General features: G+C 38.4%; 1 protein-coding gene across 8 annotated transcripts in view; it reads left to right on the forward strand.

Annotated features, from left to right (window-relative positions):
* The window catches only part of ccdc57 (coiled-coil domain containing 57), a 120,905-nt gene that overhangs the window by 76,618 nt on the left and 20,812 nt on the right, over positions 1-23,475 (forward strand). For 6 of the 8 annotated variants that reach the window (XM_048233079.1, XM_048233084.1, XM_048233080.1 and 3 more), the window contains 7 exons: positions 1,455-1,625; positions 1,717-1,817; positions 2,175-2,285; positions 14,779-14,932; positions 15,076-15,161; positions 15,753-15,872; positions 15,977-16,157. In XM_048233079.1, coding sequence (XP_048089036.1) covers positions 1,455-1,625; positions 1,717-1,817; positions 2,175-2,285; positions 14,779-14,932; positions 15,076-15,161; positions 15,753-15,872; positions 15,977-16,157 — 924 coding nt within the window. Of the gene's footprint in view, positions 1-1,454; positions 1,626-1,716; positions 1,818-2,174; positions 2,286-14,778; positions 14,933-15,071; positions 15,162-15,752; positions 15,873-15,976; positions 16,158-23,475 lie in introns of those variants that run through there. The other 2 variants (XM_048233085.1, XM_048233086.1) reach the window with 2 other exon arrangements.

Consider the following 23,475-nt stretch of genomic DNA (forward strand, 5'->3'; position numbering starts at 1 on the left):
GAGCTCAGAAAAGTCAACCTGCTCTCCTTGCTGTGCCTTTATTGTTTGTATGACCTCTGGCCATCTCATTTCGGCAGCACTAAATGTACAGAAGAATGTTGGGGTACCCAGCTGGCGAAGCATTGCAAAGAGGTCTCTGAGGGTTTTTTTCCAGTAGGCATCTACCTCGCAAATAATTTAACCATTTAAACTATCCACCTATTTAACTGTTCAGTCATTCCAACTATATTAAACATCATCTACCTAGTTCAGTCATTCCAACTATATTAAACCTCATCTACCTAGCAAATAATTTAACCATTTAAACTATCTACCTATTTAACTGTTCAGTCATTCCAACTATATTGAACCTCATCTACCTAGTTCAGTCATTCCAAATATATTAAACCTCATCTACCAAGCAAATAATTTAACTATTTAAACTATCCACCTTTTTTAACTGTTCAGTCATTCCAACTATATTAAACCTCATCTACCTAGTTCAGTCATTCCAACTATATTAAACATCATCTACCTAGTTCAGCCATTCCAACTATATTAAACCTCATCTACCTAGCAAATAATTTAACCTTTTAAACTATCCACCTATTTAACTGTTCAGTCATTCCAACTATATTAAACCTCATCTACCTAGTTCAGTCATTTGAACTATATTAAACCTCATTATGTTGGTTGCCAATTAGCACATCATCTGTTTTAACAATATATTTCACACCATATGTTTTGCATTTTCATGCACTGGTAATTCCCTGGAATTGCGTTTTCTAGTTATTATTCTTCTTCTAACGCTTTTTCTGCGTTTAATGCGGCTTTAACTGTTTAATGTAGAAACTTCATTCAAACTGTGTTACGTAGGTCTTACTTAGGACAGGTGTGGAATGTATTTTTCATATTTGTAACTTTTATACTTTTTAACTATTAATTAAAAACTATTCAAAATTTCCCCATAGACTTAACATTGGCGATTGACTTTTAAACTGTTTACTTTTAAACTATCAAGTTTTATTAAGCTGTGCAACCACCATGTCTGTCCTAGCGTAATTTTCATGCACTCGTAATTCCGTGGAATTACATTCTCTAGTTCATAGAATATTCTTTACTCCTTAAACCCCCTATCCTAGAAAAAAGTCCTAAAACTTTCATCCCTGTCCTCAAAACTGAACTTTCAAATATTTATTGTGTTTTGTTGAATTTGTATCAGCTTCAGCTAAAGTAAAAAGTTATAATGTGGCCTTGGGGGGTAATCAAATTTTACAATTTTTGTATTTTATTAATAATATAATACGTAAGCATATTCATATTTCAGATATAATGTCAAGTCAGTACGATATATTTCTATAGCATACAGAATGACACCAAAACGAGTAGTTTTAACTTGTTTTAACAGCCTATGCTACAGTAAGTACCATTATATTTGACATCAGTATAAGACAGTTGTTATGGCACTTCCACAGATAGAACAGAGGATACCCATACCATGGAAGAAGAAATGAAAGAACTGAAAGCCAGGTGCTTGTACATTGATGGCTGCTTGGAAGAGGGCTCTACGACAGCCACACCTACACTCAATCCTACTGCCTCTGAGAAACTTGTGAGCCATATCAGAAGTCTAAGGAGCACCATAAGTAAATCTACCTCTAATAAGTCTGTTTGAAATGTTTTTTGAGTTTACGGTATTGCCTTACTTATGGTCTAAAAATCTTTTGCTTTTTCCAGATAGACTTCAAATGGAAAAAGGATCCAATCTTGCAGCACTGAAGGAAAAACAAATCAGGATAGCATTTCTAGAGACTGCTGTTGCCCATTTTCTGCAAAAGGTACGTACGTAATTGTAACTTCCTAGTTAATTCACAAAATATTCTGCTTTGAAATAAAACTATTTGAAAGGTTGCTTGCTTTGTGAAATGTTATTGAATTTGCTTTATAGATGTTTAGATTTGTTGTCTTGCATCTTCTTATGACTACCGAGAATGGTGTGAGTCTAAGTAATTGAATTAATATTAAAATATGAATAGTAAAATAACAAAATATGAATAATAACATATTTATATTGTAATTAATTTTTTAAATATTAAATTTTCAACTTTTCTCTACTTTACAAAAGTTGAGTTCAGTTTCAGTTCAGGTTCTTGTGTTCTGCCTTTTCTATGTATATTTTGTGTGCCTTTTCCCAGAGTCACTCTACGCAAACAGAGAATGAGGAGCTACTCCAAGAACTGTTCAGTAAAAAGAGATGGAGTGTTACTATAGAAGAAGATGAAAAAGATAGCCAGAAATCAGGGCAGGTAAAGGCTTCCTGTTACAAGTACGAAATTGAAACATAAATCTGAGTAATTAGAAACCATGGGAAAAAATAACTTTTTTTTTTGTACTATAAACAGAACTCAGAGACAATATAGAGGGAATGCATTCAAGGATACAAGGAAGTTTATTGTCACATGCATATAGTTACTGGAAGTAAGAAATGCAGTGAAATTATGTCTGGTGTCAGCCTATTTGTGCATTTATGGGGGGGGTGCAGTAGAAGAGGGGTTTAGTAGCAATGTGTGTTTAGCATTGACGGCAAGTTAGTATTAAGTATTTAAAAGTATTTAGTATTTAAAACAATACCGTTCTAATCAGCTGTTCGGCAGCTACCACATCTACCGCCACAGGCCCTATTATTTACTGTTCTTTTTTATTTCCATTTGTCAACATAATCTACATCAGTTTTACTACTATTCATTAGTGACATAAGTTAGCGTTGTTCATTTTCTTAGCATAGTTCCCAGATCTGTTTCCCAAACTGTTTTCAAAGAACCGATAGTGGCACTTTTCTGTGATAGCATTGAGGAATAGTGATAATTATTAGGGCTTTAATGATATGAGATTTGAAACTGAAAACTTTGAGGATTTTGAAGAGATATAAAACCCTGTGAGCGTGTATTGTGGCAGATTGATTTCATGTTCAGAAGAGAACTTAGGTAAAAAAGGTAACTTTCCCAGTAATGCTTTATAAACACAAAGGAGGCAGTGCTTTTCCCTCCTGTCATAGAGGGAAGACCATCCTACATTTTTGGTATAATTTACAGTGATTAGTTCTAAACCCATCTCCAGTTATAAAACATAGTGCACTGTGGTAAACCGCATCAAGTGGTTTCAGAGTGGAAGGGACTGCATATACACAATGTCACCATAGTCTAGGACTGACATTATAGTTGCTTGAATAATGGTCATTCTGCTTTCTAAAGAGAAACAAGACCTAATCCTGTAAAGTGCACCTAATTTATTTTTTACCTTTTTTGTGAGATCAAGCAGATGTGTTCTAAATGATAGTTCGTTATCTAGCCAAATGCCCAGATATTTGTATTGAGAAACTTGCTCAATTTGTGTCTCATTTAGGGAACAAATGTTATAGGTATCAAGGTCACACTTTCCCGATCTAGTAAAGATCATACATTTAGTTTTTGTCTTCATTCAGAACCAGTTTAAGTAGCCTGTACTTAAAATGTAGGGTCTGGGCACTCACCGTTCGCAGTGCTCAGTCCGAGGGGCGGGATAATCGGTTGTCTTTCAAATTCCCTCTGCAGCAACATCCATCTTCTTTGTTTTCAAGTAGCAGAGAATTCAAGCCAAACCGTTGTAACTCTGCCATCAATCATTATGTTAAGCCCACCTAACGACTCTATACACGATTTGATTGGCCTGATAGAAGTTTAATTTTTCGAGCTCACAAGCCAACGGAGAGTTTCTAGACTAGCCCTGAAAGCAAATGTAATTTGCTGCCGCTAGGGTGCGTCTAGATTTCCAGGCTACAGTTTAGGATCTTTTCTGCACACAATCAAATGCACATTGAAGATATGACACTGCTTGCTCTACAGATGGTGCATAAGCATAAAGGATTGTGTCATCTGCATAGAAATGCACTTTACAATTTTCTATTGAAGTACAGATGTCATTGATATACCATGTAAACAACAGTGGCCCCAAAATTGAGCCCTGTGGAACACGATTATTTAGTCTCAATGGCTCTGAGGTTGATCCGGTCACATCTATCCACTGTGTTCTATTAGAGAGGTAGTCTTGAAACCATTTAAAGGAAACTTTATCTAGACCAAAAGAGGTTAGTTTTTCAAGAAGTAACCTGTGATTAACAGTGTCAAAAGCCTTTGACAAGTCAATAAACAAAGCTGCACAATGTTTCTTACTGTTAACAACAGTAGCTATATAATTTACTACAGCAGTTGCTGCTGTAATTGTGCTGTGGCCAGCTCTGAACCCAGATTGATAAGGACTTAAGTGACTTAATCACTTTCTAGAATTTTGCTGGATTGCTACCACAGTCAGACAGATTGTTCAAATAATAGGTAGATTCAGCCCTTTTCACCAAGTAAGTGCATGTATTTAAGATGTCTGAAAGTTTGCCAATCTCCATCACTACCAGTGGATCTTGCCAATGCCCAAGCTTTGTTTCTTTGAGAAATAATCTCACCTAGATCATGACTAAACCGAGGGTTGCATCTATTTTTTATCCTAAATCTCTTAAAAGGGACATGTTTATCTGCTAAGGTGTTCTGGATTGGCATCTGGAATAAGATTTATAGAAGTAAGGTCACTGGCATGTAGATCATGTACAAATGCTCTTCTTTACATACAGAGGCCCTGATATTTTTCTTCTGCCATCTCTAATGCAGCCCACAGGACAATGCTCACTGAAATCCATTGAGAATACACAACGATGCATATAATTATGAGGCTTATTGGTAAGAATGAGATCTAACAGGGATGAACGACTGGGAATTTTCATATTAGGTTGTGTGGGTTCTGTGACTATTTCGGTAAGATTTAACTCATTACACACATATTTTTAAGTCATCAGCTGCTGGAGACATCCAATCTAGGTTAAGGTCCCCTAAAATGACAGCTTCAGAATTAACTACAGAAGTAAATTGCTCTGAGAGACTATGTAGTGCATCAGGATTGGCAGAGGGTGGACGGTAAGCGCCCACAATTACCAGAGAACAGCCACCGAGTTTTACGCCAATGGCTAATAAATCAAATTGACCCGGGACAGAGGTGGATACACTTATAGAGAAAACTGTTAAACTTCTACAGTTCTGACCCTAACTTCTTTCTAACATGATTAGCTACGCCACCACCCCGTTTAACTCTATCAGCTCTACAAATATTATAACCATAAAGGGAAATATCTGAGTCATTAACATTGGTATTCAACCAAGTTTCTGAAATGACAATGACGTCAGGGTTGGAGTCATTAACCCACATCTTTAAAATGTCCATCTTTGGCAAAAGGCTCCTAGCATTTATGTGAACAAAACCAAGCCCTTAAAATGTTGTGATAATATAGGCATACCCAAAAGACGATCGCCAATATCAGATAAGCACTCGCCAGCAAGAGTTAGTGCGCTGTCAGTGGGCATGTTTAAAAGTGCCTTTTTGTTGTTTATTTCTATTTTCGCAGATGATTCCTTTTTCTTTACACTTGTAATTGCTGGGGCAGAACTTCGGCAGATGAGATGGCTTGTAGTTGACATGACAGCCAGTTGTCCTACGCTCTGGTGAGTCGCACTCATCTGACCATCGCTGTTGACAGGCACCAGGAAGATGAGTTGAGGGGTTGTACCTGAGTGAAGGGACACAGGGATACAGGAGGATACCATCCTCTGTTGTCCGCTTGATGAAAGTGCGGCCGGATCCTCGATGGATGTAGCGTTTCCTGCGTAATATTCCCATCGCCCGGCAGAGGTGGAGCACATTTTCGCTGATAGCCGTGATGATGGATGACAACTGCAAAAGTTGTAGGGCAGTGTATCGAAGGGCCAACATCAGCAAGGCATGCTCAAACTGACACAGTCCAACGAGAGCTATGCACAAGCTGCATCCTTCTCCTGCATTAGGCCAGCTAGACTAGATCAGCCACTGATGTCTCAGCTGAGAGTCAACTGACTACATCAGCCATTGAAGTACATAAATTGATGAGGAGTCTTACTCTCAACTGACAGTCAGCCGACTGAAACAGCCAATAACTCCGTATGCTGATGAGTTGGATTGCAAATATGATGTTGGATAGCAAATTATGACAGTCTTTTTAATGGATGCCGTCTCTTAGGCAAAAACAAACAAAAAACTACCACAAAAAGGATAGAGAAAAAAAACGCAACAAAACCAACGAATGACTTGATAAAATATACATATCAGAAAAATATGTAAATAAAGTTATGTAAATATTAGAAAATAATCAAACAAAAATAGGCCAAACAGAGTGGCGCATCTGGCCAGTGTCCCCGTTACTAGGCAATGTGGCAACAATGGTTGGTATGTTGTTTGTTAGGTAGGTGGTGGTTTAATATGGCTGAACAGTGAAATAAATGGATAGTTTAAATGGTTAAATTATTTAAGGCTGCAGTTGGCAAGTCTGACAGATTGAGGGGACTCTTTGGATTTTGGATATTTACAACTCTCATGCCCCTCCCCCACTACCACCGAGCACCCTCTCATCGAGTTTGTGCTCGTCAGTGCACACCAGACTGCACCAGACTGTGATTGCCAGTCAGATCTCACACAGCCCTGCTCTGATTGGACCAGAAGAACCGGGAGCTGTGGATTTTTGTAAAACAAATAACAGGCTCTAGGTGGAGGTAGAAGTGAGGTTTTTTTTTCTAAAACCGGCTGATGTATGTTGTTCTGTCGGTTTCAGTGAATATGATCAAAAAATGTTTGCCAACAGCAGCTTAAATAGGGAATTATTGTAGTGAGGACTTTTATTTTGAAATAGTTGTGGGCAGAGGAAACAGTTGAATAGGATGTGTAGTCTTAAAAGAGCCAGATTGTATGCTTAACCCTTTGGTGCCTGTGCTGAACATTCTGTTTTTTGTTGCTGGATGTCCACCTTGCACAAAAAAGGTCTAATTCTCAAGCATACTACACACCACCAATTAAATGGGCATATCATTTTAATAAGAAGGATCAGCTCTATTAAATGAGGTAAAATACATCTGGTAATTTTGACAAAGTAATGAGTAGTATTTGAAAGTCCTCTCCAAATATATGTCCTAAAATCAGAAATAAATCATTTATTTGACATAAAAATCAATTTTCAGTATTTTTCTACAAGGTAGATAAAAATGTAGAGTGTATGAAATATTCACAATTTTATGTGATATTCGAGGAAAAAAAACTGAAGGTGGATATCCTATTCTGTTCAAAGGTTGTGATGAATTTAGTGTATAATACAAATAATATGATTTAGAATGTTGTCCGAATTCTTACTCAAACACATTCTCTCCACGAAAACACAAAAGCATGAAAACTGGCAATGAAGACAAGTACACTGTTTTTTATCTTTATTTTGTATCTGGTCTATAAAAAATGTCCATTCTTTTGTTTTAGTAATTGACTTTGAATATAACTATTATTTGTAGAAATACATACAAAATAAATCAAGTCATATGGCATCACAGATTCCCATACATATGCTTCCAGTCTAGGATTACACCAACCATCCCACCACCCCCAGCTACTATAGAAATGTCCCACTCTTACTGTATATTAATTTTAAGTAATAAAAAAACAAAAAATAAGTAATTTTGAGCTGTACAGTGACAGAGGAAGAAAGACAGAGAGTGGAAGAGGGAGAGAGAGCGTACATGAGCAAGAGAAACCATTACCATTGCCATGTACGTTTGTCTTAAAATTAATTTAACAGTACATTACATTTTATTTTGATATTCTTTGCTATGCCATATCGCAAAGCAGTTTTTATCTGCGGTGCATTGCAGGTAAACTTGGCATTGTGGTGCATTGCAGAAAGAAAGAACTTTCAGTTCTTTTTTTGTAGTAGCATAGCACACCTTGCAATTCCTCTTTGTCTGACTGATCTGAGGTAGATGGACAGAGTTATAGTTTAGCCTTCCCATTTAGAGGTCTGAAAACAGGTGGATCACCATACTCGCCCATTCCCACTAACTGTTGCACAAACTCTTCCCTAAACTCAGCAATGAAATATTTCTGAGGCCTCTTGGGCAAAGGCTCCTCCTGCCTGGTGCAACTGGAACAAAATGTAGCTGTTAACAACAGCTATGTCCACCATATGAAAGAACAAAGTCTTCCACCACCTCACACCTTTCCTCAGAACATTATTGCTCATCATCAATTGTTCAGAGCGGTCAACACCATTCATAAAATGATTGTAAATATGAATTGCTTTTGGTTCATGCACCTGAACCGTGTGCCACCATGCCACTTTTTCTCTCCTCTCCGCTATAACAAAATCATTGCCATTATCAATAGATGACCGCACAGTTACCGCTCTATTGTCTCTCCATTGTTGTGCAAGACAAACACCGTCTCTTTCCCACCGCATATTCCCATGTTGCTTATGTCTTGCCCACACCTTCCCTTTTTTCATGGACTCTGGGAAGCCTTTTCTGTTTTCTGATGCAGTCCCTGTTGATGGTGTTCCAAAATAGAATAAATCTTTCACCAACTTGACCAAGGTGTAAAAATTGTCAAAGTACAAGTGGTAGCCTTGATTAAGCAAATCGAAATCACAAGTGTAGCCATTCAGACTGTTTGCCAACACCCAAAGTTTGATCCCCCAATTTTACAGGCTTATTTTTATGTACTGTTTTATGCCAGATCTATGTTTGGACTTAACCATTCTTTCATCAGCAGCAACCTGCTGAAATGGCTGATAGAGAGACATGCATCGGTGTCTGAAGTGGGCAAGGACGTTATTTATTTTTTGTAGCTTTTAATTCTCCTCTTCAGCATCAGGGTCAACAACATGGAGCATTCCCATGAGTGCTTTGAAATGGTCACGTGGCATGATGGTGCGAGCCCACAAACCATGGTACAAACATGGTTTTTGTGCTCCAGTACCGGTAGAATGAGGAGATGTTGACCAGGCCGCAGCAAAGAATGAGAGCAATCAACTTATACAGCCCCTCATGTGTTTTCTCTGTCCATGCCCCATGCTTGTCGCCATATGTTGCCTTGTTGGGTACTGCACTCCATGCATAGGCATTGGTGTATCCAGAGCAGATCTGCTGCATCAGCTCAACTGTATAAAAGAGCTGGAAAAAATCAAGGACATTGCTCATACCACCTCTGAGTAGAGGGAACTCCAAATGTAAACCTGGTGGTCTTCTAGGGGTGAATGCTGGCAACAGGTTTGGTGTGTCAGGTGTGTTGTAGCCATTCATACCCTGGACCACAGCACATCGCTGAGGGTCTTCCTCGACCTCTTCATCTGCCTATTCCTCTGCCACTCCTTGGTAGTGGAGTTTGGAAACGTGGTCGTTTAAACGGTTTTGATTACAAGATTGGGAAACGACATTACATTTAGGATTAAATTCGCTTGACTTCCTAATCAAAATCATACTGTTCCCCAATATAATCTTCACCATCGATACAGCATGTTATTTTGACCTATGCTGCGCTAACATGTTTTTTTTCGCGGTAGAACGTCATTAGCTAACAAGCAAGTGAGCAGCTCCTTCTTTTGCCTCGTTGAAAAATAGGCTACTATGATCATTCACGAAAAGTTTCCTCCGCTTGACATTTCCCGTTCAAATGAATGAAACTAGGCCTATTTTCTAACTAACATGCTAGGGATCCTTACGAGCATCATTTTACATAACCACAGAGGAAAGTAACATAGAGCCAAAATGTGAAGTCGTATGACAGCTGTTCACTGCTGTCATGATTTCACCAGCTAACATTATGGAAGATAACAATTTGCCTCACCTTTCTTCAGACTCAGGATCGCTTTCTTGACCTTGTAATTCCTGGTCAAAATCTATCTCATCATCGCTGGAGAAGCAGCCAGTTTCACTGTCGATATTATGGTTATGGGATTTTGCATACGCCTTTGTCCAAAGTGACACACAAAAAACTTTACTTTATTTACTTTAAATATCCAAGGGAATCCCATCTTAGAGCATTGCCCTTACTTGAGCAACCGTGAACTGTTTACGAAGGGACGCCATCTCGAATGTACCACGCTCAGCTGATGTGGGCATTACTCAAAATCTGACAGATAAACTCAACCAATCTCAAATTAAAAATTTCCTGTCTTTGTATTTTAATTGGCTAGGGTACAGAGAGGATTTTGCAAGATATATTTGGCTTTTTAAGATGATATTTAGTTGTCATAACAACCGAGATGCCATCGGCTGGAGGAACAATATTTACATGGTTTGTCACTAAAGGGTTAAAGCCTGAGAGTGGCAGTTGCTGCAGGTGGCCTGAACACCTGGCACAGGATTCTAATTGCTTAATGGCCCAACTGTGATGTCATTATCGCCAATGTTAAATCTATGGTAAATTTTGAATAGTTTTTAATTAATAGTTTAAAAAGTATAAACGTTACAAAGCACACATGTCCTAAGTAAGACCTACGCAACACAGTTTGAATGAAGTTTCTACATTAAACGGTTAAAGCTGCATTAAACGTGTTAGAAAAAGAAGAAGAAGAAGCCTAGGAAGAACAGTAGGGGAGAGCCGGAACAGTTGAAATTAAACGTAATTTACAAAGCCATCGTACCACACTAAAAGCTAATATTTGGTCACTAGTAACCTACTGTATATATGTCCTCTGTCAAATACAAATGCATTTTCAGCTTTGAACAAAACCATTCAGGAATTACTACAGCAAAAGTGGGATGTGCATAATGTTTCATTCGTCCCCCCCTGGTCGGGACAGTTGAAACACCATAAGGAGACAAATGAAACATACAGTTTAAGCCATATAAACTTCCCACAACTTCAAAATTTTACTACATATCATTAATGGTACTCCCAAAAGGTGTTATTTTAGATAGATTGTTGCAGGGCTATACGTCTTCGTGCATGTCTGTTAACAACTCATTGCCATCATCGTGAAGCGTATATGAAGCGTTTTTTTTTAACATCATGCCCTGTGGATGATTCTGCCATATCATATTTCTATTGTTAAATTTCTGTTGTTTCTATCACTAGGTTTTTATGTGGGTTAGGCCACTGCACATCCAAATAAGTACCCTTACGACCCACAGGCTATCAGTCTCCATAGGATAACATGGGAAAACTCGACCCCCTACCTGGTGGGCCCAAATATATTTTCATCTTCCTAAAACTGTTTTTCCATGTCTCACCTCCATAAATGATTGTTTAAACACAGATATTTGTGCATTTACTTAAAATACATGGAGTTACAGCCTGGTCGGGCCCGACAAAGACATATGTCACTATAGCTTGTTTGCTTTCCATGTAAACAAGCATGCGATATGAAAGTCTGGGATTGTCGAGAACACTAAATGGTCTACTGAGTAAGCATTAAGTCGAACCTTTAAATGAAAAACACTCATTAATAATCTAAAAAATGTAACAGCTAATGAAGTTTACTTTTGACCATCATCGCAAAAATGTAACAGCTAATGAAGTTTACTTTTGACCATCAAAACTCTGTGATAAAAGGACATAGTAGTCCCGTGTTTCAATCGTTCTGGCTCTCCCCTGCAGTGCATTTTCATGCACTGTAATAAGAAGACGACTTCGGATAACATAACAGTGCATTTTCATATACTGTAATTAAAGTTACTTTTCTGGCGAACCGTTTACCAAAGCAGCTAGCGCTAACATTGTTTAAAAGCTGAGAAAAAGCTTGTTTATGTGATGTGATGCTACATGCATCACATCACATAAACAAGCTTTTTCTCAGCATGTCTGTGCGATGAGTAGGCTACTTCGCGGGTAGTTCAACAGAGAAGAATAAGTGAATTTGGACGCACTTTCTTTCTTGCCATGCGCTTTCTCCATTGCGTAAAAGACTAAATTAATTTGCACTGTGAATGCATTTTGACAGACCATAGGCTAAATAAAATTGATGTTAGTCGCGCGCAAGGCAGAATATTGAAAGAAGGGGACACCAAGGTCACAGTAGCCTTGATCTTTGACCTTTGGCTATCAAAATCTAACAAGTTATTATTTGAGTCCAAGTGACTGTGTCTAGCCCTGAGATATGTTGGAGATATCACATTTTGCAAATATTGGACCTACGGGTATACTGGTGTATTTCACCCAATGATGTCATTTTGAGCTACCTTAAGGAATATTGCACTCAGGACATTAAATCTAGCTTGAATTTGAACAGTAGACATGATTGATGATAATATATCTCAATTTGTCCACCATAAATTACCTAAATATTATTTTTCAACCAATCATTGAAGTAGATATGTATTTGAAATCACTGGCTGGATCACACTATTTAGGCAGTTACAGCGACAAAAATAATAAAAAGGCTTGTTTTGATTCATAAAGACCACAGATGGCCCTTTCATGCGCAGAAAGAATTTTGAAAAAAGGAGGTTGCTCATCAGAGATATTCAGGTCTGAATATTGCTATTTTTTGGGTATTCGCCAAAAGGCATGTGACACACTGTAGTGGACACGTGTAGTTTTGGACTGACACCCATCTCACCTTACGCCTTGTAACTCCAGTTTTAAACTAACCTTGGGTGGACCTTTGAAGGCATGGATTATTACTTTGCTGTGTTTAATGCTCCAAGACATCAGAGAACTTTGAAAAAGCACTGGTAGTTTATTTACAAGACGATTTATACAGACAGTATCTTCAGGAAGTTTACCGTTCGCCGCCATTTTGAATTTAGTCACGATAAGTCGAGCGACGAGTACGAATGAACAGGTATGATAAGGGATTAGATTCCAAAAATAATTAATTGGAAATGCATGGATTCCAGTTGCAGCAAGCAAAGCTTGGAGTTATTTCAGATGGGCTACAACAAGGTAGGCAAAATTGTGGTGCTTGTCAAAACCTTAGCGCAGCTGGAATAATGCTTAGGCTGATGTTAAAGCGCACACAATGTTTAAAGCCATACACAATGGTAAATTGGAACAAAACTAAAGGTAACTTTAACCTTTATAGGGCTGATTAATAGGTCGTAATTAGGCGTTGTTGTTGTAAAGATATTGCATGTACAGTAGATGTTGTACTATATAGGCTACTAAATTTTTAGGTGACCAATGCACAAACAAAACCGGGAAATGGACAAATATTATCAAGGCTTTGAATGTTTCCGTCTGTGCACGGGGGTGTCTGTAGATCGGTGTGCAACACATTCATTCCTGCAGGCCTCTGGTCAAGCATGCGCCCTTAAAATAGCATCTGCGCATTTGCGCCACTGACTTTAGACCAGAAACTTCCTGGTCTGTGGCGGAATTGTTTTCTGAAACTGCAAAATATCAACAGGGAGCGTTTGCACTGGAACACGGCCCGTCTTTTCGCTGAATTCCCTAATTTACAGACATGTACCTGTGGAAGGAAAATTCCAATATGCGCTAACTGCAAAATAGAAAAGACAAAAGCGCGATTATACAAAGTCAATTGCGCTGGAGTGCAAGATAGAGCCCATAAAACATTAGGCTACTACACTAGAACGTGTACAAAGAAAACCACCATACATTAAACAGTCAAATAATAGTTCAATAGCAAACAAAAAAGTGAACATTTAGACCCCCAAAACATAATTAAAATCCCTGGAATCCCTGTTCCATAAGGTCTCGCGTGCAAGCAGATTCCTTCCAATGCACTGCTGAAAGTAATTGTGGTGAATAATTACTTAATATTTACTTAGACTGGCAAACTTCAGTTGACCTCTGTTGGATCAACCTCTCCCTCTCTTCTTCAGTTCTCCATCTTGTTCTTCTTCTAACAATGCAAGTTAGTCACTTTTGTATGGGTTAAACAAAGAAAGAAGTTTGGCGGCAAAACAAGCCCACGTGGTTGGTTCTCCAGATGGCATCAGACACGCCTACACACACCTACTTCACACCTATGCATTCTTATCTGAATCAGCATGAGGAGAGATATCCTATGCATCAGAAATATCACTTATAGAACGTTCCAAACATTTTTACAATTAAATCATTACAATCCTTGTACTGAGACTATTACAATGATGCCAAACATGAATACATTAACATTTCATGACATGGATACAGTATAGCATAGTATAACTCTTGTGGAACTGATAGCCCTTGGAACCAGTACATTAGCATTTCATTGGGGGAGGGGAGGGTGTCTTGTTTAATGCCAAGAAGGGCCACATGGCTAACTAAAACTAGTTTTGAAACCCTAATTTTTTTGCCATCACTGCTGACTATCAAAATACCGATGTGCTGATTAGCAATGGCTAATCATTTCATACAATAAATTAGCTTTAACAATCAATCTTACATTCTCACTTTTCTGTTAATTTTATATGTGGACCGTCTTTGTTTGATCCAGCAGTGTTTTGTGTTAAAATATGTAACAGGATTCACGATTTTGGTGCTACCATGCAAGTTTGTCACCAGAAGTTCACTGGAAGGTTGCCATTACTGGCTAACTGTGATGTCAAAACTGGCGATTGCCACTACTGGCAAATTTGTCACCAGAGGTTCACTAGAAGTTTCCCATTACTGGCTAACTTTGGCAGCAAATCCTTGGCGAACACATTTGCCACTAGGGCTTCTGATTGTTGCCAGAACTTTGCTGAAAGTTTGCCTCTAGTGGCCAACATTAGCAAACTTGTGGCAACATTTTCTAGTGAACTCATTGGTTTGCCACAAATCACCAACAAGTTTGCCGCAAATGTGTTGTTTTTGTAAGGGGAAATGGTAAACCAACGTAGTGGTTTAGACTGGGCCATAAACAGTCCCAGCCCATTAACATGACCTTCAGGAACAACAAACAACAGTATACTGAGATATTTATGTACAGTATTCTCTGACCAGGATGTTTCAAAGGACCTAATCATTAAAGACTCCACATTACCAGAAAAACTCAGACAAGCAGTGTGGTGGATGTCACGGCTTAGCAGAGAAAAACAACAGCTAATTGAGCTAGGCAACTGTCTTCGAGCACAACTCACAGAGGCAGGACTGGAAGGTACATTAAGACTGGAAAACGAGTTCCAATAATAATGATTATGATAATAATGCTAATGATAATTTTGGTGGTGTTATTGTTGGCTGCCATGGATATACTCAATGTGAATTTCTTTTTCATGGTACTTGTTCACCATGAGGAAGAACTGGTCCCAACAACAAAAGGGCAAAGACAAGACCATAGTCACCTGTCCACCCTGGAGCTCCTGCAATACCAACTCACTTCTCAGGTAATCATATATTCTATATCCATTCTACATCTCATCTTTATTTAGTTCTCTCATCTCATTTACTGCATTTTAACTGATTTAATACCAAGTTAAATCATTGTCATCAAAGAGAATCCATAATAAGACTAACAACTTACTGATATTTTTCTCATTCACAAGACATACAGTAAAAACTGCAAGTAAAACACAACCATCTTTTTCCTATTGAGAAGGCTCTTGACATTGCTGGTTATCCAAGGCTTGTTGTTTGGAAAGCAGTGACTTGACTTGACTTGACTTGACTTGACTTTGCCGTCGTGGACAAGCTGTGCGCTGGATTAAATAAAGTCACTGCTCTCTCCTTTTGCTACACCTTGAATTTTGCTTAAGTTATTGTTATTATTGGCTTGGCTAAATTAAGGTAAAATTAAGGGATTTGCAAATCAATTATCAGGGCTTTTGCATAGTTTCAATTGGAATGGAAGAGGAATGAAAGTTTATTTTCAATGTTTCATGTTTTATAGTGCTACCCTCCCCAAAGACTCACTATCAAATAACTTGTTCTTTTTGAGAATTATTTAGTTAAACCATAGCTGTGTTGTTGTCTGTCAGGAGTTACAGTATGCTCAACTGGATCATAGCAACAAGTCACTCCCAATAATGAAGCCTGCTGTCTCAAATAGTCAGCATGAAGACAAATATCAACCCAGTCAAACTAATCAATGGACACAGGTAAGCCAAAAGAAAAGCATCAGAAGCTACATCACATTTTTTTGATAAGATATCCTGAAGCATTTCTACAACTGGCTTATTTTACCCATTTCTATACCTCTAAGAATATTGTTTGCAGGAAAGACACCACCCCCACCTTGTCAAGTGAATTTAAGTCCTCCACCATTCCATCATCTCCCTGGATATCCTCTGTTGACACAGATTGCTCTTTGCAAGATGTTTGGCAAATATTAGAGAAAGGTCTGAGTCCAACTGTCCTCACACCCACAGGAAGTACTGACCAAGGTAAATAGAAACATATTAGACTATTTTGTGTCACGCATTGGCAGGCAACGCTGTTGATGTATGAATTTAATTAGTAGGCAAAATAATTTTGCTAAATTGATACCATCCACATCCTACACACAAAGATGGATGGATCAGCCCCATGCTCAGGTATACACACTAAAGAGTAAGTTGTCTGTAAATAAACTCTACTCTATATTCAGTAGTATCGATGATTGCATTTGTTTCGCTCAAGTAGTAGTGGAGTCAAAAATATACTCATCCAAGACATTTTCCCCCACAATAACTTATGCTATCTATGGCTATCTATTTTTGTAGCTGTCAAAATATAATTTGACCTGCTTTTTTGTCTGACCTGGCAAAGAGCTTAACAAAGTCGTCCAAAATCAACAAACACTTCTCAACTAAATGCTTAAAATATTTTTGTATGAAACAGGAATGAAATAAACACCAATTGAGGGACAAAGGGGTAGGCTAGAGGAAGGGCTAGGCTAGAGGATGGAGAAGAATGAGAAATGAGATTGAGCCTTAGGGTCTGTTGTAGCATTATGATTATATCATTATGCTTGTATAGACACTACCTCATGGGTAGATAGCTGGCCTAACCAGTAAGTCAGTTTTTAAAAACATTAGGCCAGCTATCTACCCATGAGGTAGTGTCTATACAAGCATAATGTTATATTCATAATGCTACAACAGACCCTAAGGCTCAATCTCATTTCTCATTCTTCTCCATCCTCTAGCCTAGCCCTTCCTCTAGCCTACCCCTTTGTCCCTCAAAACAGAGTGGCAAGACATAGGGGTGAGAATATTCCCCTTGGGTATGCGACACCACTAGCCCATGGGGACAGCTGGGACGATTGAAACGATTAACTCATTGAGGGCCAAAAATGTAATATTACGTTTTTAGCTTTTTTTTTTAATTACGAAACTAGACACTCTAACACACCTTATATGTGATTTTGGGAACACTGTGATGAATGGAAATGAAATATATGACGATCGAAAACTCATGAAAACGCACAATCTGGACATTTTATCTGGACATTTTATCATAACTCGGTTGCCGCTTTGGGTCGAATCAGTGACTCATGCACGTCAGCTCAAAACCAGGCCATTTTCGTGGGTCTATCACTAGGTGGCAGTCTCGCTAGGTCACTTCCCCTTCCTTTACAGGCAACACTTCATATTTCATGAAAGACGTTACATCTCCATTTCTAGAAAAAAAAACAGCGATTTTGATGAAAACTAGCCACTGTTTAGCTTGCGATTTCTCAGGAACAGAAGTGTGTAGAAATACACGGTTTGCACCCACTGAGAGCTTAAAGTGGAAATGAAGCAGTCAAATAAAACAGATGTCTATAGCACTAGTTAAATATTTAAATATACCATAAATACAAAATAAAGTCAGAAATATGACCCTTTTTTCAGAATAAAGCACAAACAAGTTGCATTAATTTCAGCTGTGCGCCGCCATCTTTGTTTTCAGAAAATAATGACGTCACAAGAATGGTTGGTACAACATTCTATGCTGTTTACACAGCGGCTGTCATAGCCTCACAGTTAGCTTACTGCCTCAACAAAATGGATATGGACGAATGGGATAGACCCACCAATGAGGACAGGCATCCAACTGCCTATGCTTTTGAGCCAGTAAGAGCAGTGGGAGTTTTAGTGCCCCCCACAGAGCCTTACTATGGAGGAGAAATAGATGATCGAGAGAGAGGTGTATCTGAGCGCACAGAAAACCATCGGTGGTGCTTATGTGGGGGTTGTGTCCCTATGTTCACTGACATGGCACACATGGAGAGTGTCTGCTGCTAGGAAATGAACCTGGGACATCTCATCCAAAATAATAGATATATCATGTCCAGTCCTACGTGCCAAATGCTATCATTAAAGCGAGACGTTGGAGGTCGCAATGCGGTCGCTGAGGGACATCCGAGCCGAAACACTGGAACGCCCAAAAAACAGCAGTTAACCAACTAACATACACTTTATAGGTTGTGCGGAGGGGGTAGGCTAGGGGACTACACTGATCACCTGAGACTACACTAATTTTTACACCCATACTCAGTTGTTCTGCAATGTATTATCATGGTAGAAGCTGCGATACAGTACTAGCATAGCATAACATAACAAGCACATACTGTAACTAGCATAGCATGAACCCTAAAATCTATGGTTGCTACAAGCGGCACATCCGTGCATTTATTTACTTAAAGTGAACAGCTTGTTATTTTGTCAGCTTACATAAACAAATAAAAACTCAGACCCCTAGCCTACAGTCCATAAACAACGTCTACCCACAAAACCATGCCTGTCACAATCACAGACCTAGGCTACTACAGAGTATCCTACACAAGTCAGACGTAGGCTAGCGTACCCACAACAGGTTCTCACCAGGTTCGCAAGTCTGTGCAAATAGTTTCCACTACTACTTGAGCGAAACAAATGCAATCATCGATACTACTCAATCACAAAAAGAAACATCTTACTCACACATGAAGTTCGCTCCCCCGAGTTTATTCACCAATTCATCAACGATGCAACTGCATTTTCAGGTCGCGGTAATCCACAAATTGTGCGAGAAAATCCAAACACATTATTGCAACTGAAGTTAAATCTAATTACTGCACTGTCTCTGATAGGCCTACAGGCTACATTACAGCGCCCTTGTTCTTGTACAAACACAAAACAAACATCAACATAATTTTATGTTGAAATAAAGTGAACATACCGCTAATGGATAAAACATCCACTAACAAACGCTTAACCATTCTGATGACGTGAAGCCTGCATTTTTAAACATGGTCAGCCCTAGTGGCTTAAAGTCGCATTGACATGTAATTTTCCAGTGAAACTACTTGAATATCGGGTTTAATGAAAATCCATGTATCTTCAAAAATGAAAAAGCAACCAAAAATGGTCACAGTTCTCACTGCTTCATTTCCACTTTAAAGTCTCACCTTTCAAACGAGCCATTGTATGTGTTCATAGCTATAACACAGATTATGCTGTGGCTGTACAAAAATCATCAACAATGGTCTAGATTGCTGGCACTCTAGGACGAAGCTTCCGAAAACAGCTTCAACGGCATTCAATGAGTTAATTAAACGCTACTTACAAAGAGATTGTACCACACTGAAAGTTAATAATTTGTCACTAGCAATAACTTACATCTGTCTTTTGTCAAATACAGTTGCATTTTCATCTCTGAACAAAACCGTTCAGGAATTATTTAAGCAAAAGTGGAACGTGCACAATGTTTCATTTATCCCTCCTGATCGGGACTAATAACACAGGCATGGGGTACGAAAGTAACATACAGTTTAGCCTAAGCTATGTAAACTTCCCACAATTTCAATATTTTACAACAAATGCTTAACTGGTTGAATGGTCATACATGTCATCGGATTGTTTATCGCTACAGGCCTAGCCTAGATGTGACTAGTGTTAGTGAGTGAGTTGATGAACCATAAATGAAAAGTTTTCTTAACATTACATTAGGGCAGTATTGTCATTAAACACTTTTACAAAAGTAGGCCTAGCCTACAGTTAACACTTAATGACCTAGCAAATGTCGGCTGGGTAGGCTAGGTAAAACTAGATGTACCGCATAGCGGTACAAAATATGACCGCCGCTCAGTCCTGTACATCCGTTCCGCGAAAATAAATCACACTTCAATTTGTCTGCATATTTTACTCCATCGCCCACTCTTGAAACTTTTGTGTATGCTTGTTTGGCATGCCTGAGTGTGTGTGTGCGGCTGCACAGAAAGTAGCCTACTGGTGCTGAAAAGGTGAATAGATTGTAGAATAGCCAAAGAAGATGTAGCATTGTTATAAAACCTTTAAAATCTCTAAACAATCACAAGTAGGGCAGTTCATCACAGTTCATCCATTGCAACTGGATTGATGAAAGGTCACTTACACCTGTAGGCTACATTGTATTTGGGAAAAGCAAAAGGTATCAGCATAATGTTATTTATTAATTTATTACAGTGTAAGAAAATGCACTGTACTGTTCTTCCTAGGCATTTTCTTCTTCTTATTCTTCTTCTTCTAACGCAGTTAATGCAGCTTCAACCGTTTAACGTAGCAACTTCATTCAAACTATGTTATGTAGGTCTTACTTAGGACATGTGGGCTATGCATTTTTCATCTTTGTAACTTTTATACTTTTTAAACTATTAATTAAAAACTACTCAAAATTTCCCCATAGACTTAACATGGGCTGATGACATCACAATAGAGCCAAGTAAGCAATTAGAATCCTATGGCATGCTCAGGCCACCTGTCCCAACTGCCAGTCTCAGGCTTTAAGCATACAAACTGGCCCTATTAAGACTACACACCCTATTCAACTGCTTCCTCTGCCAAAACTGTTTCAAAATAAAAGTCCCTCACTACAATATTTCACTGTTAAACAATTTAACCCTTTAAACTACTGAACTTTTTAACTGTTCAGCCATTGTAACTGTTACTTGTCATCAACTATGACTCCTACCCACTGTAGCTAGTTAGCATGGTTATCATAGTTAGCATGTTAGCATTGCTAACATTGTTAGCATTTTAGCAAAACTGTTAAAAATGATTAGCTAAGTTAGCTAAGTAACATGGTTAGCATAGTTAGCATGCTAGCATGTTAGCATGATAATTAGCATAGTTAGCATAACTGCTAAAAATGATTAGCTAGGTTAGCTAAGTAACATGGTTAACATAGTTAGCATGTTAGCATGCTAGTTAGCATTTTTAACAAAACTGTTAAAAATGATTAGCTAAGTTAGCTAAGTAATATCATAGATTGTTAAGGCGGAGCAAGATATTTCATCAGGAGCCACTTCTGGGAACCCGGATCGCACGAGGGGGGGGTCAAAATCCCCCTTTATGCAGAGCAGAGGCAGCGACTGCTCCATTGAAGTCTATGGGCATAGCTCAGAATTTCACCACATATGCTAAGGTCTTGGTTCTATAGAGTTAGGAATGTGAATTTCGGGCACATTTTCATGATCCTCAAACCCTTCTGAACTTTTCAGGTACATTTTTAGCATTTTTGAGCAATCCAGTCTGGAGAAAATCAACCTTATATCAGGTGTGCGCCGGTTATTTCTGCCGCTGCTGTTGGTCGGTTGCAACTTTACGCCATCAATGCGTCATCGACACGCCTCTTTATGCAGACAGGATTCGATCCCCATTTCGCGCCTATAGACATGAACTACGACGAAGTATCTTGCTCCGCCTTAACAATCTTTGGTAATATGGTTAGCATAGTTAGCATGTTAGCATGCTAGTTAGCATGACTACTAAAAATAATTAGTTAAGTTAGTTAAGTCACATGGTTAGCATACTTAACATGTTAGCATGTTAGTTAGCATAGTTAACATAACTACTAAAAATGAAAACATTAGCTAAGTAACTTGGTTAACATTATTATCTTTGAAAACATAGTTATCTGCTAGCATAACTGCTAGCAAACATTAGAGCCATTCCAACTGTCAATTATCTACCTAAATAATTTAACCATTTAAATTATCCACCTATTTAACCGTTCAATCATTCAACTATATTAAACCTTATCTACCAAGTAAATCATTTAACTATATAAACTATCCACCTATTTAACTGTTCAGTCATTCCAACTATATTAAACCTCATCTACTTAGCAACCAATATAGTTTGTTTTTACTCTGTATGATATTTTACATCATATTCCATATTTTTGCATTTTCATGCACTGTATTTCCTTCAGGAAATGCTTTTCTAGTTTATTTATTTATTTATTTATTTATAAACAAAAACATCTCTGTCAGTTCCATGCCGTTTTCAACAGCTATCAAAAACAAAGGTCATTTTTGGATGGATGGATTTTTTGTGAATGTTTCTTCTTCTACATAAGATTTTAGTCATCTTTAGTTCATGTAATACTTTATTGTCAATGCACAAATTAAGTAACAGTAGTCTGAAACGTTATTGTTAATGCACAAATTAAGTAACAGTAGTCTGAAACGAAATGCTGTTTTACATCTAACCAGTGATGCAAATAACTGACATGTCCAAATGGGACTTGATGAAATGCGTTTCTAGACTGTTCATACACATTTTAACGGGCCAAAGTTGAAGAGCTGTTGTCCGTTATTGTTCGTTAAAATATAGGCTGATCCATGTTCCCTTGCATTGTGTAACTGAGGTCCATGGCTAGTCTGGCTTTCACCAGACCAAGCTCAATCTTTTAAGAAATCAAAAAAAAAATAGCTGGGGCAGATCAGGCTGGGTTCACCCAGCCTAGTCCATAGGCACCGATATTGTTTAATTTTCCGATTATGCGATATCCACGCTCTGGCTATTCTAAATGCAAAAATGCATCAGGGAGTTTTGACAAAACTGTAACTAACAAACTAGATCCTAATAGAAAGCTGTTAGCTTCCCTAAGCTACAGGTAGGCTTCTAAGGTAGGCCTATTTACAACATAAATTGTCAATAGGCTATGCTGGCTACACAAATAAAATCTCCTTTGGAAACCAATGGCTTACGCCTTACAGTATCAAGCGGACTTAAACTGCCATATCGTGGTGAAAAGTTGTAATAAAATTCACGCAGCTCCATGAGTCAAGGAAAGCGCGAATGAAGTAGCCACTTCTAAATGGGACCCACTACACAGTAGCTTAAGGTGTGTTGCTAAAGCAGCCATAATGAAATGAAGGGGTCATTGTTTGGATAATTCACACACACGTGCTTTTTAATTTCACAGACTACAACTATCAAGCTGGAATCAAAGCACATCGATTCCCCTCTCACACCCTGCATGCACTTAAAACAAAATAAACAGGCGTCTCAGTCTCACGCATGTATAGGCAAAACTGTATCAGACCGGTGTAACGGTAAATCTTCCATTGCACAGAATGATTTTTGTAGCACGTGCAACAAATGACAGTCGAAAGATACAATTACAGCGCTGCTATCAATTTGCTTGGTATAACCGCATTTATAGTTTTCTACAAATGCAATCAATCAATTGGCCTCCATCACTCAACCAATGCTAACGGTAACATTACCTAGGTCCTTATTGATATTATAAGATTAACGTACCTGCAGTAAAAACCAAGCATGTCCGATAAACATCCTCAGATTTATTTCGGCTTCAAGAAGAAATGGGAATTATATTTCATGTGAACATCATCCTATCCTTATTAGACGTTCTCTGCGGTAAACTACAGTCCTGTAGGAAGCGTCCATTGTTTTTCCAACCCACTTTTAACTTCCAACAAAATTACGTCTCACTGCAACGATGCGCCATCTAGTGGACAAACGACTACTT

This window comes from Alosa alosa, chromosome 22 (assembly GCF_017589495.1).
Source record: "Alosa alosa isolate M-15738 ecotype Scorff River chromosome 22, AALO_Geno_1.1, whole genome shotgun sequence".
Taxonomy (NCBI): domain Eukaryota; kingdom Metazoa; phylum Chordata; class Actinopteri; order Clupeiformes; family Clupeidae; genus Alosa; species Alosa alosa.